This window comes from Lissotriton helveticus, chromosome 5_1 (genome assembly GCF_964261635.1).
Source record: "Lissotriton helveticus chromosome 5_1, aLisHel1.1, whole genome shotgun sequence".
Classification (NCBI taxonomy): domain Eukaryota; kingdom Metazoa; phylum Chordata; class Amphibia; order Caudata; family Salamandridae; genus Lissotriton; species Lissotriton helveticus.
Genome location: NC_136065.1, coordinates 1,374,983,237 through 1,374,997,101, shown reverse-complemented (window position 1 = coordinate 1,374,997,101; position 13,865 = coordinate 1,374,983,237). Strand labels below are relative to the sequence as shown.

General features: G+C 45.1%; 1 protein-coding gene across 1 annotated transcript in view; it reads right to left on the bottom strand.

The window, feature by feature from the left end:
* Positions 1-374: 374 nt before the first annotated feature.
* Positions 375-13,865, bottom strand: part of LOC144753631 (uncharacterized) — a 463,125-nt gene continuing 449,634 nt past the window's right edge. The window contains exon 14 of the mRNA XM_078641257.1: positions 375-2,929. Coding sequence (XP_078497383.1) covers positions 2,767-2,929 — 163 coding nt within the window. The 3' untranslated portion in view covers positions 375-2,766. The remainder of the gene's footprint in view (positions 2,930-13,865) is intronic.

Below are 13,865 nucleotides of genomic sequence, written 5' to 3'. Positions count from 1 at the left end.
ATGGCATAATAACTCAGAGTTATATATATATATATATATATATATATATATATATATATATATATATATATATATATATATAGGGCATAATAACTCAGAGTCATAACTTACATGACAAGTGTTGAACGATGTGCAACTTTTACATAATATCATAAGTGGTAGAGCATAGTATCAGTCTCCTTCAATTAAGCCAAATTATTTAATTTGTATATTGAGCATTTAAATCAAGAAATGGAACAGCAATGAACTGTATATAATGATTTAAAATGAATGAATTGTATTTATGGTGATTTGCACATTCCATATATATATATAATAAAGATTTCTTCTGACAAACAGCAGGATATATCCAAGAATGGACACGGACCCAGATATGGTGCAGAGATATTTTATTCCTCACCAGTCGCCATTACGCGTTTCGGCTCGCCTGAGCCTTGATCTCATATATATAAAGAGATAGATAGATAATGCACGCAAAGTTCAGTTTGCTTCTATTGTGCTGGAGGGGGCAGAAGGATTTGACCCCAGCCATCCTGACCAGATGATCTATTCAAATGACAAAATATATGTAACTGAAGACATTTGGGATGTACATTTTCTAAAGAATGCTTTACTGAAAGAATTGGAGAAATGGACGAAATTGAGGACATCAAATATTTAGAGTGGTTGGCTTCGATTGTTCATGTGCATAAGGCCAGTGGAGTCTGAGAATGTATGTAGATTTGTGCACACAGAATAAAACATTTTGTAGACCGTCACCCCTAACCAACATTATGGAGATGTTGATGCTACTCAAGGGTGCAAAGGAGTTTACCGTATTGGACATGTCATCAGCATATCACCAGATAGAGCTTTATCAGCAGCTGCATCACTTAATATCGTTTGTGATTGCAGATGGCGCTTTCCGCTATACAAGATACCTTTTTCTTTAGCACCAGCATCTCTTCTTTTCCAAAGGGCTGGTCATATTTTGTTTTGTGACGTGGAGGGGGTGATGTATTTATCACTATGATATCCTGGTGTTTGAAGCACTTATTAGTGAGGATGACAAACTGTTTGGGAGGACACTAACCATCCTAAAGGAGAATGGAGTGATATTAAAGAAGGAAAAGCATTGGAATCAAGTGGATGGCATGGGTATTTAGGTCACTGAGTGTCAGTGTGGGAGCTGACCCCAAGGAGGTTTTATTAAAAAAGATTGCGAAGTTCCCAGCTCTGTGAAATAGAGTCAATTGTGATACTTTTTATGGTTGGCTGAATTTTCTGCACATTTCACATCGCAGTTTGCAGAAATTACTGCGCTCATGAGGTATTTGCTCAAGAAGAAAGTGACATTTTAATAGAGTGATAAGCGTAAGAAAGCATTTGTTAAAATGAAGGAAGGAATTATGACTGTCAAACCACTCATACTGTTTGATACCAATGACAAATGCATTGTTATGATGAGTACAAATGGGTGTGGATGGAGGTAGTTTTACTTCAGATTAAAGAAGGTTGAGAGGAGGTGGCAACCTTCATTTCTGTGGCTCAATTCAGTCCTTGAGCGAGAGGTGGTGAGGGATGGCTGCGGCTTTGAATGCACTACTTCGGAATTGTTTCTATGGTATTATGATTCGATGGTGCACGCAAACCAAAGTACGTTTTTGTACAATATCTATAAATATTTGCTGAAATTAAACTAGTGAATGTTCAATCATTTCGGGTGTGCACCAGCAATTTATGGCAGTGTTTGGTAAGATCAAAGAAAATTCCATGCTCCTCGGTTAGGAAAGTGATTTGACACAATAGCTTCTAAAGTGGTAGGAAAGTAATTAAGTAAACACCAGAGACAAATTTGTTGGATGCTACTCCTAGAGTCCAATGAGAAAATGTGAACTGAAATTGTTGCAGAAGGGATTGGCAGACTGTTTTTCCCCATCACGTGCATATTCTAGCACAGAGTTCAGGTGAGCAGAACCTAGAGAGGGTTGCACATTTCATCCTATTCTCCACAAGACCTCTCTCGTTTGCACTTGCTCTGTACCTCATCTTTCTGGCTCTAACTTCCCATCTCTTGTCCTCTTCTTAACATTGTATCTCCTCTCCCTTTTCTGACTCTTCTCTGCTGATCCCACTTTGTATCTAATTGTCTGCTATTTTCACTCAGTATCTACCCATGTGCTTGCCCACTCCATCTTTCCTTCTTGGTTTGTATACTTCCCTCAGTATTCGCTTTCACTCCATCACATTGGCTTCTTCAAATTCTTTTCTATACTGTACCTCAATTTTCCCTCATTTCTTCTGTATCTGCCTTTTTCTATATCTCCTATGTCTATCTTAATATTTGTGCCAGGCTGGTGGCTTAGTGGATTAATGCGCCTACTGAAGTGGCCTGTGTTTGACCTCATAGTCACAGGTTCAAATCCTTGAGGGTCCACTCAGCCTTTTATCCTTCTGAGTTTGATAAAATGAGTACCATTGAGTTGGGTAACAATAGAGATCTGTTATTTACCACCAACATATCCTTCTGGGTGAACTTGCACTTTACATACACACATGTTATGTTATGTCATCTGTATCTAGTGTCCAGCTTCTCCTCTCTTTTGTACTTTCCCAACTTGGCTTCCTTACATTGACATATGTGTATGCTCTCTCAGTTTTATCCCCACTCCCTCTAACAGGTTGGTTAAAAGCCCATCCTAGACACTCTCCATTTTCTGCCCTACTTTGCCTTCACCCTCCCTAACCCTCACTGAGTGCTAGCAATCCCACCCCACTCTCCTTTTGTCATCTTTCAGTGTCAGTCTTTGGCTCCTGGATGTCTCTGAGCTCCAGTACACGAAGCAGGACCAGGCAGGAGATGAGCATAAGGACCACCCAGATGAGGACATAGGAGTAACCAGATGACCGGAAACGAGACATGCATGGCTCCCCAACAGTTTCTTCTGACCTACAGAAAAGGAGGAAATAATTAACATCTATAGTGATTCAGTATCACCTGATACATCCCACCAGATAGAGCCCAACTGCTGGATACACTTCCAGAGCTCACCACCACCATTCTGCAATAGCATAAGCTCACCACCATCATGTGCTACTCTTACTCAGGCTCCTTGCCACCTGATGTGCTAGCACAGACTGACCACCAGCTGACAGACTGCCACAGACTCACTACTACATGATATTATTTTAATGGTTCACCACTACCTGATAAACTACCAAACTCACAACCACATGATATAGTACCAGAGACTCACCACCAAATGATAGACTTCCACAGGGTCATCACCAGCTGACAAACTACCACAGACTCTGCACTATCTGATTTTCAATCACAGACTCACCACCACATAATATAATTCTACAGGCTCACCACCACTCCCAGATGCACCTCCAGATCTCACAACCACCATAATTCTATGTTACAAGCTAATTACCAACACTAGATGCAGATTACATAATTATCAGTGGTGGCTCCCCTATTGGGGCGTGGGGGCGTTGCCCCACTGCCTTCTCACAGTGCGAGAAGGCAGACACATAAATGGCAATAACTACCATTTTTATGTTTCTGCTTATCGCACTGCGAGAAAGCAGAAGTGCCTGGTTTGGTGTGTCCGGTCGAGGGCAGGGGGAGTTGCTTGCCCACTGTTGTGGGTACTGACTGTTTGGTCGGTCCTGGGGCTGACCAAACAGTCAGTACCCACAACAGTTGGCAAACCAAGCCACTCCCCCACTGCCATCGAGCAGGACCGCCCACTCTCCTTTTTTCTCTGCAGCCTACATAAAGAAAATGGCCCCGCTGGGGCGCTCTCCGCTGCGCCTCACCAATCACAACACTGCCATTGCAGCGTTGTGATTGGTGGAGGGGAGGGAGGAAGGCTCCCTTTCCTGATGACGATCATCATGCTGCAGGAATTTGAAAATGCAGGACGGCGGGATTCGGGACCCATCCAGAAGCTGAGGTGGCGCAGGACGGTAAGTTTTTAAAAACATTTTTATTAAACCCCTCCCGCCTCCCCCATTCCCCCTGCGACGATCCCATTTCCACCCCTCCACCCGCCAGTCATGCCGGGCGCGACTGCAGTGGGATATTGGCTGATATTTCCATTTTCGACTTGGGCTGAGCAGCCTTAATGGAAACAGTAGCCTCCCCCCTCATTCTACTTTTTTCAGAGCATTCTTTTTTCGACGCACACACTCTTTGTAGATCCTGGCAGAAAGCATCCGCGAGTCTCATAGACGATTGACAGGAGCTGTGGGTCAGATGTGTGTGTTGATAGTGAGGCCGGAGCACAGGAAATTACTGTAGGGATCTCATACCCAGAGCTGTCGGGCATGGACTAGGTGACAAAGGTAGGTGTGTGACAGGTGTGAGCAGGAGAGCTGCGTAATGAACTATGGGAATGGAGCTGGGTAACAAGAGCTGCGTGGCAGGTGCAAAGGGAAAAGAACTGCCGGCAGTAGCAGTTGCCAGAAGCTATGGTGAGAGTTGTAGGACAGGCGATGTGGGCAGGAGATGCGAGGCAGGGGTTTTGTATCAGGAGCCAATGTGGGACAGGAGCCGTGGGACAGGAGCTGTAGTACCGCAGCTTGGGTGACACGAGCTTTGGGTGCAGGATGTGGGGCTGGTGCTGTGTGTCGGTGCTCTCCGTGTAGCTGTAAGAAAGTAGGTTTTGGACAGGCGTAATGGGGCAGGAGACGTGGAGCTGGGACTGAGTTACAGTAGTTGTGCAGCAGGTGTTAAGAGACAGGAGCGTCCTAACGACAACTGTTGGCAGAAGTAGTGGTCCATGAGATGCATGTAGGTACCGTGGGGCAGTGACTGCATGGCAAGAGTCATGCAACAGGAACGGTGGGCACATGCATTTAGGGCAGGAACCATAGCACAGGAATCTAGGCATGAGACGGTGAGTGACAGTGTCTGCACAAAAGGTTCAGGAACCCAGAGTGCTTGACGTGTGCCAGGTAGCGCATTGTATTTTAAAATGTACATATCGCTTACTATGCCTCGGTGGGCTGCTGAAGCGCATGCCTTGGCAGGTAACCTGCTACACCCTATAGGGTGTGATTGGAACTGTTACTGAGCGATATTGGGAGTAGAAGCCATGGAGCACACAAGCTGGGGGGCAGGAGATATGTGGCAAAAGCTGGGAAGACATTTCTATTGAGTGCGGTATGTTGGTGCTACATAAAAAGTGCTTGGAATTGACACTGGGCAGCAAGAGCTGAGTGCTGGCCACAATATCTGGAGCTGTGGGTAGGTGCTGGGCAACGCTAGTTGTGTGTTGACGCTGGGTGTCAAGAGTTATAGCAATGTTTCTCTGAGGTGTCATGCAATCTAAAATGTACTTACTGTTGTGGAGTGCATTGAAAAGGCATTTACGATCCTTTGTGAAGGGGAAAATAGCAAGCCAAACATCTTTGGTCACTTGTGCGTAGGAAATATTTGAAAATCTAAAATGTAATTGTTCTCTTATTGCACTTTGAAAGTAATGTATTGCATTTGTATGTGTTATTGCTTACAAACGCTTGCCTTTCTTTTAACACTGCTTATTACGTAGGCACACAGTTCAGGGCTCTGCGTGAAATAGTTACAATTAATCTGCATTGCCAAGAAATGGTGAAATGTACACAGAATCTCTCTACCATCTATGCTGCCTTTAAATACAGGAGAATACAGTAGATTTTCTGCTCATCGTTCTCAGATCTGCCTGTAAGTGCAGCTGTATGCAAATCAGTAGTACTAAACCTCAGCAGTGGTAAGATCCCACACCATTAGCAGTAAAACTAAAGCGCTACCCATTTCATTGGGCAAGTTGCACCTTAGATTACCTATGGAGTATACTTAAAAGCAAATATGACTATTTAGACACCATCTGTAGTTTTTATCTCGCTTCTTCAAGACCTGTACACAGTGTTATCTGTGCTGCTAACCAGTTCTGTGTAATCTTGTTTTATATGAGGCACTCTGCTACTCCGGTGCTGGCTATATAAATACAGTAATAATAATATATAAAAGTTCAGCAATCATAAATAAGCGGTGCTGAGCTTAAATCGTTAGTTCTGTGTGATCCCCTTCAGCAATGTTGCCAAAATCTCTTTGAGACATATTGGACCACAAAATTAAAAAACATAAACTTGAACAGCATCCAGACTATGCTTAATTTTTGGAAAACACAATGGTCCCAACTGCGACTCCTGACATAAGGCTATAACAATGGTTTTACAAACGTATAAGCTGTTAAGGTGATATGACTGAAGAAATACTCATATGTTACTATCTAGATTTTGTTTAAAGATCTTTGTCCATAGATAAATTAGGGAGCCAACATGACAGATACTTTTGGCAAAATATAATAAATAAAGAATGTGGTGGGCTTAGTGTGATGGGAAGGAAGTGGGGATGAGACAAAAGTGTGGTTGTGAGTTTAGGCAGCGGGGGCTGAAGAACGAAGGCAGCAGTGGCTGGGTGTTAGCTCAGCATTAGTACATGTGAAAATAAATAGATTAATTTCCACTGGTGGAACAAAGCAGATTGAGGCACATTTTATTTGACAAAATGTCATGTAATAAGGAGTGGTGAAAATGGTCTGAAAGAGCAGTAAATGAACAATAAAAATGGGAGTAGGAGAACTCGATTTGTGCTCACTTCAATGTTTGCCCAGAATGCATAGACATTTATACTGGCAGGAAGGGCCCACAGTACAACTTTGCTTTCTACAAATATTTTGAAAATGCACCATTTGCCCACTCTTTTTAAAAAAAATTCTCGGGGGAAAACCCCCCGAACCCGCCTTAGGTTGTTAGGGCTCGCTCCCTATGCTCGCTCGCCGCGGTACACTCCAACTAAAATTTTACACCCTCACCACTTTCAAATGTCACCAGGCGCCACTGATCATTATAAAACATATATTCTATAAAACACATTAACATTTAGATTAATCATGGGTTAAGAAAATATTAAAATCAGAATCAGCAGAAAATATAACTCAAAACATGAAGCTCCCTGAGCTTACAAGATCCCAAAGGGTTTTAACAAGTAACATGATCAGCTATTGTTATGGTATCTAATGCTTACAACGCAGGCACTACCACTATGAATGTTACAAAGCGAGGCGTTACAAAAAAGATTAGTACAGTGAGGGGCCTTTTTCATTACTTTACAACTTATTGTTTATTAGGGACATCGTGGGAATTGAAGTGGTGTAAGCATTTTTTAGGGATGGGTGAGTGTAAGGGTTGGTATTCATTGTTATAATGGGACCGCTTGTCTAGAGCATTTTTTAAACTTTTAGTCGCTTGGACCAAGACTTTTGAAAAAATGACCTAACAGCTGAATATGAGCACTATTCAAGATCAACTACAGTACCACAGCTCCACATCCTTTGTTGGGAGAGAGTAGTGTGTATCCAAATTATGGGTTGGTCCACTAATTCGATATTCTTTATACTTCACGCAATAATGAACACTTTTTAGGTTTCGCCTGGGGCCGGAGCTCCTAGCTCCGCCCAGGAGAAATCTTTTGTTTTGCAGTATGGGGGACTTGTTAGGTTTCGCCTGGGACCGGAGCTCCTAGCTCCGCCCAGGAGAAATCTTTTGTTTTGCAGTATGGGGGACTTGAATCCGCCCCTTCTTCCATTGGCTAGCTCCATAAATGGAGGCTAGCCATTAGAAGCCGGATCTGTCCGTCAAGGCCGGACCACATTCGTGGGCGTTCCCGAGATTTTTTCCCTCTCCACCCTTTTTGCATCGTCATCGGGCGGTGGCCGGGGTTTCGTTTTTTTTTTAATGTTTTTTTTTTCGTCATTCCATGCCGACCACGGCTGCCGGAAGAAGTCCAGGTGAGTCCCCGTTCCCGCCCCCCCTCCCGCTGACCGTGTGCTGTTCCTGCCCCCCCTGTCCGTGTCCGCCCCCCCTCCCGCTGTCCGTGTCTGCCCCCCCTCCCGCTGTCTGTGTCCGCCCCCCTCCCGCTGTCCGTGTGCCCGTAGGCGCTTGTTGCGTCTTTGAAACACAGGCCTTTGACACCACGCTTCTCACGCTTTATCTGAAGTCTCACTGTTCGCAATTCTATAGCAGTCGTGTGAGGGGCTCTCGCTTTTGAAGCCTTAATATTAGTTTCAGGCCCCCCTTATCTCACATTTTCGAACCCCACCTACCGGGGGTATTATGTGTGGAGCCCCGGGGCTCCTGGCCGCATGTTTTGGGAGGTCCCGTCTCCTCACACATCTCAGTGTCGACTCGAGCCTGGCCTGTGCTCGGGAGGCGGAGAGCAGATCCATGTGCTGCGGGGAGGAGGCACCAGAGGCCGCTGGAAAGAGGGGGGAGGATACGGAACTTCCTCCCTGGATGCCGGAACTGTGCTGCTCCGAAGCCGGGCTACGGCGGCTGCGGGAGGCGGCTGGTGCAGGGGGCACCTGCAGCGGGTGCCCACGCGGGGTTCGCCGTGGATGTGGTAAAGCTGGGCTCCGGGACCCGGGCAGCAGCCGCCGCGCCTCTCGCACCCGTCAGAAATGTGGCTGAAACCCGAGAAGGTGGTGCTGAAGAGCGCCCTGAAGCTCTGGGTCACACACAAGTCCAACAACTACTTCATCCTTCAGCGGCGGAGAGGGCACGGGGACAGCGGGGGGCGCTTCACTGGTATGTGCTGGTGCGCTGCTAATTCCCTTCTCCGCCCCTTCCTTTGTCATACCTATGGAGTAGAATTGATATAGTGATTTATACCACACCTCAGTCACCAAGTGCACCTTGTCAACACTCTGCCTTTCAAGCCACTCCATATTTATCCTTACTACTCCTGCGCCCCACATCAACCATGACGCCTTGTCCCCAAGCGATCTCAAACCTTTTTATCACTGCTTTTTTCCCATTACTAAACCAAACCTCTGCCACCTCTTGGAGCTATTTCCACTAGCACGCAAGCTCGCGCATCCTTCCCTGTCGTGCTCAACCACCTTCCACCTGTCTTAAATTTCCTATGTTTCTACCATTGGATTTATTTACTTTAGGGCTTATGTAACACGCTACATGCCATTTCAGCTGCCCTCAGAGGTTGGTTCATGGGAAACAGAGGGTCTGTACAAAGCGATGGTTATTATAGGTCTGCTTGCACAGTTTATTAAGTCCATACTTGTTGCTAGCGCCTTGTTGTATACACCTGTTCCACTTATTATGAATGCTTTATCATTAAAGTGAGGTCTGTGGTGCAGACAATGTTATTCTGTAACTATTTATTTGTTTTGTACTTGCTCCCTTGGTAAGGACATTTCCAGATTGTTCCATTAATTTTTCGCCCATGGTTGCTTCGACATTATCCTAGTAGGGTATACACCTGTTACAACGCAATTTTTACTCCGCACTACCACTACAACGCGACCATTACTCCGCATACCATTACAACGCATTGCGCTGGGGGGCGCTCTAGGATAGGGAATAAGTTTAATTTTCTATCCAACACCTTCCCTAGTGTCCACGGGGACTGGAGTTGGAATAGAAAATTATACTTACCACTATCCAGCACCTCTAAGCGCTATGCGTTGTAACGGTATTCGTTGTAAATACCGCGTTGTAATGGTATGCGGAGTAAAAGTATGCGTTGTAACGTCATACATCCTCCTAGTAGTCGCTGAGTTTAATGCCTATGGTCGTCCAATCAGCTATGCCCGCTCTTGGAGGAACCCTATACCTGCTTTCCTCAAATCAGTATTGCAAAGTGTTTAACAAAAAAAACACCATTGCGAAATCTGTACCGCAACATTATGCCTGCTAACATTTTTTAGATTTGCCATCTTTCTATAGCGGCGCTGCACTAAAAAGGTATTATTACTGTTCTTTACGCAGTGCAAAAACTGTTGTAATTAAGACATTTTAGGTAGTGAAATAAGTAGAAGTCATTGAGTAAACTGGAGACTATGTCCATTATTCGTTGTTGCACTCTAAATCCGAATTTAGACTCAAATTATGTTTGCTCGTAATTTCGTACTCCGAGTTTGTGCACAATTTTATCACTATAGGTTCTTTGCCCCAACATAAATTCCTTCAGGTATAACCTGGATAATTTGCATAGGAAAAACGGGATGGTTATGTCGAAAACATATGAATTTTAAGTATGGCATGAATGCATCTGCACGTAATCTAATTTTTGACCTTTGTAACCCTGAATATGCTGGTAAAAATTCACGGAGAAAAAAACAAGTTGCAGTAATAGTTTTTCCCAAGGGCAATTTTTATTGACCAGTCGTACGCCCCATGGTGACTTAAGGTAAAGAATTGGTTCTGGTGAAGATGGATGAGATGAATTTGTAGCTAGTGCCTCAAGGACAGGATGTTCAGTTGGGTTATTGTGGAGGAAGAGAGTTCCAAAGGTTAGTTGCTGCACCACTAAAGGAATGTTCACGCCTATTGATGTTTTGAATTTCGTATTTCGAGTTGCAAGGAGTCTTTCTTCCGACGCCCCTCTGTCTGTTAGAGGAAGTCTGCAATTTGGCCAGATAGGTGTGTTTTTCTTTTTCCAGAGAGCCTTCTTCATAAGGCAACAGATTTTAAGTTTAATCCTGGCCTACATTAGAAGACAGCCTCAGTCAGTCTCAATACTGAGGCATTGTAGTCAATTTTTCTCTTGGCTAAGAAGCGTAAGGCTGTAGTGTGAAGAACAGCATGGATTGGGCCGAGAGATCACTAGGACTCACCAGCCAGAGTGCAATTTCCAGTGTCCAGGCGGAATATGATTATAGTATGTGCCATGGTTTTCTTTTGATTTGGTGTTGGAAGGTTTTCAATTTTCTTGAGCGAATGAGAGGAAAAAGTTGCCAAATTGGGCTACTTTGTTAATGTGACATGATAGTAGTAGTGTTGTTAGGGGTAAATTCCAAACTGTTGTATTGAGATGGAGAAAGAAGAGGGGAACCAGTTCAGCTAGAAGTGCAGGGTAAAAATGTATTTTTAAGCTTGGGTTTGAAGAGGATGAACTCTTTTTGGGGATTAAGTATGAGAATGTTGATGATAACTCACTGCTAGAGTTTCATGAGACAAGTCAAAGTCTGAGAATGTCCTTAATGGATAATGCGTTTAGCTAAAGCTGAGTGTCATCAGTATTCTAGGAGATGGAGACTCGAGATCCCAAAGGAAGGAAGGAAGGAACGTAGTGGTTTAAGGTAAAGGTTAAATGCTATAATTGTTGATACAGAGCCTTGGGAGATGCCACATATCATTTGTGCACTGATGTCATCCTCCCCAGCTGGGTGTGGTGAGATGACAACCATGAGAGGCAATTAACGATCTTGATTACATGATCCAGACCTATGTTACAGCAAACTTAGTGTCCTGTGGTGATTTGACGTTGTTGAACGCTGCTGATACATCAAGTAAGGCGAGTAAGAATGGGTCATACCCATCCGGAAAGGTATGCATGGCCTTAAGGGTGTCTCTTTCTGCTGAAAACAGATCTCTCGATTAGTAGTTGATGGTTATTAATATACATAATTTGCTGTTTTGAGACTCTGTATTTAATGACTACATAGCTTGGGTTGGTTGGAAACACGTCTGAAATTAACCAACAAGTTGGGAACAAGGGTGGACTTTTTCACCGTAGGGGAAATCTAGCTCATTTTTAGGTATCTAGCAACGACAACTCGGGCGAGTGTGCATTGATCAGACACCAGACATTTTTGCAGATGTGAAAACTTGACTTGATAGTAGTAGGAAGAAGGTCTTGTTACTAGCTACTGGGTTTGAGTTTTTTTTTCAAACTTGGGCTAGGTCGCCTGGGAAGGTTGGATTTTTTGGGTGGATTTTGTTCAGTTTTGGATCAATTGGGTGTTTTTTGTCTGGTTTTGATTTTATCTGAAAGGAGAGAGAAGAAAGAGGAACTTGTTGCATTTGTTGATTGTTGGTGCCGGTAAGGGGCTATTGGCTTGCATGAATGTATTTAATTAGGCTGCTTGCGGTGTATGCCTGTGCTCGCCATAATGTTGTGCTTACTCCAATAGCATGCTTGCCACACTATGCCTCGGAATCTTATTGCGTTACTCACCTCACCCGTATACTTGGTCGCCTAGCAGAAACACACACTGCAAAGTTTTCCCTGCCACATCGTACCTATGTTCTCAATATCTCTATGTCAGGGGTCTACAACCTTTTTAGTAGTAAGAGTCACTTATAAGGACCACATCAGACAAGATTTATCGCTCGAATATCAGCTTTCAATATATTTTGGAAATTCAGACATTTTTCTCCAAACATCAGTTTAGGAGTTCTGAAAGTACATTTTCGTCTTAAATACACACACTCGATTTTGGTATACATACTCCACAAAACAGAAGCTTCTAATTGAGCAAACTGAGATGCAAACAGGAGAGCTACTTAAAAGTAGCTGGAGAGCTGCCAGTAACTCATGAGCTACTCATTGGAGAAGCCTGCTCTATGCTTTTAGTCCCTGTTGTTATCGTCAAGCCGGGTCTGATGGCTCAGTGTACTAATGCGCCCACTGCAGGAGCCTGTTTTCAACCTCATGGTCACAGGTTCAAATCCCTGCGAGTCCATTCAATCCAATGGAGGTCGATAAAATGAGTACCATTGAGTTGGGTAACAATAAACATCTGTTGTTCAGCGCCAAGATGCCTACCGGTGAACCTGCGTTACAAATACACGTTATGTTTTATTTTTTTATTTTAGAGTTTTATATAGTGCAAACCAGAACGAGAAATCGGATGTCAGAGCGCTCTACATGAGCACCAGTTTTGTTACAGATGGGCACATCCATTTTTAGGTCTTGCCTAGCGTTGCAGCGAATGCGCTGGTCGCTTTGTGAGCGTTGCTATATTAGGGTATTTTTAGGTTTCCGCTAACGTCGCACTGCGAAGCAGTGGGCGGAGCCGAAATTTCATGAGTTCAACAGTGGTGCTTTGACCCGCCTCTCTCTCCCATTGGCTAGCTCCATAAATGGAGGCTAGCCATTGGAAGAGATTGGCTGTCAATCACCATTTCCCCGTCGGAACGCGATTCGGGGGCGTTTCTCGGTCTTTAAGTCCCGCCCCTTGTTGCCGTGTGTCCCGGGCAGCGCTGTGATTGGCTGCCGGCCCGGGACACCCCCGTGACATCATTCCCCGGGCCGCGCTGTGATTGGCATAGAGCAGCGCACCGAAATAAACGAGCCGGCTGCAGGGGAGCCCTGCACCGTACCCGATCCCAGGCTCGCACTGCTCCGGGGAGTGGCTACTCTGCACTGCCGCCATGCACAGCACCTGATCCTCCAGGACCTACGCTACCTTTTCTACGACCCCGCTGTGTGCGGGATCCGCATGTTGTTGCTTTCCTCTTGCCCCTTTAACTCCATTCTCTCTGCATTCGCTGCCCAAGAACTGCGCCTGCGGCACCATGTTCACGCAAATGGCCTCGGAAATGCGAGACGAGAATCAAGAGAACGTGCAGCCGGGCAAGAACGGGGCTACTCTGGGCGCCGCCGGCGGACGCGTTGTGCTGGGCGTGTTGCAGAATAACCGCGTGACCAGGGTGCAGCCTCAGAGGAGCAGCCGGCAGCAGCAGCCTCAGCAGGCCAGTGTCAGTACTTCCTTGATTAATAGATGTGTCCAGGCCCTACGGCCGCACTTTAGTCTACCATCGAAGGGTTGTCTGGAAGGCCGGGGTTATCTCGTTTCTGAGCATTGTTCCCGTGCCAGCCATTCTCATTAATATGTCAAATTCCCCCCGCCTCTTAGAGTGTGTGTGTGTATGTATTTATATATTACAACCGGTGCGTGTAGCCAAGAAGCCAGTCCCGGTGTACGCTAGTTAGTGTAAAGCCAGGCGAGTGGTTCGATCCGTCTGACCTGGGTCTATTTCATGGGACGTGGCCCCATTCTGCGCTGTGCAGTCAGGCCGGGCGCACTGCT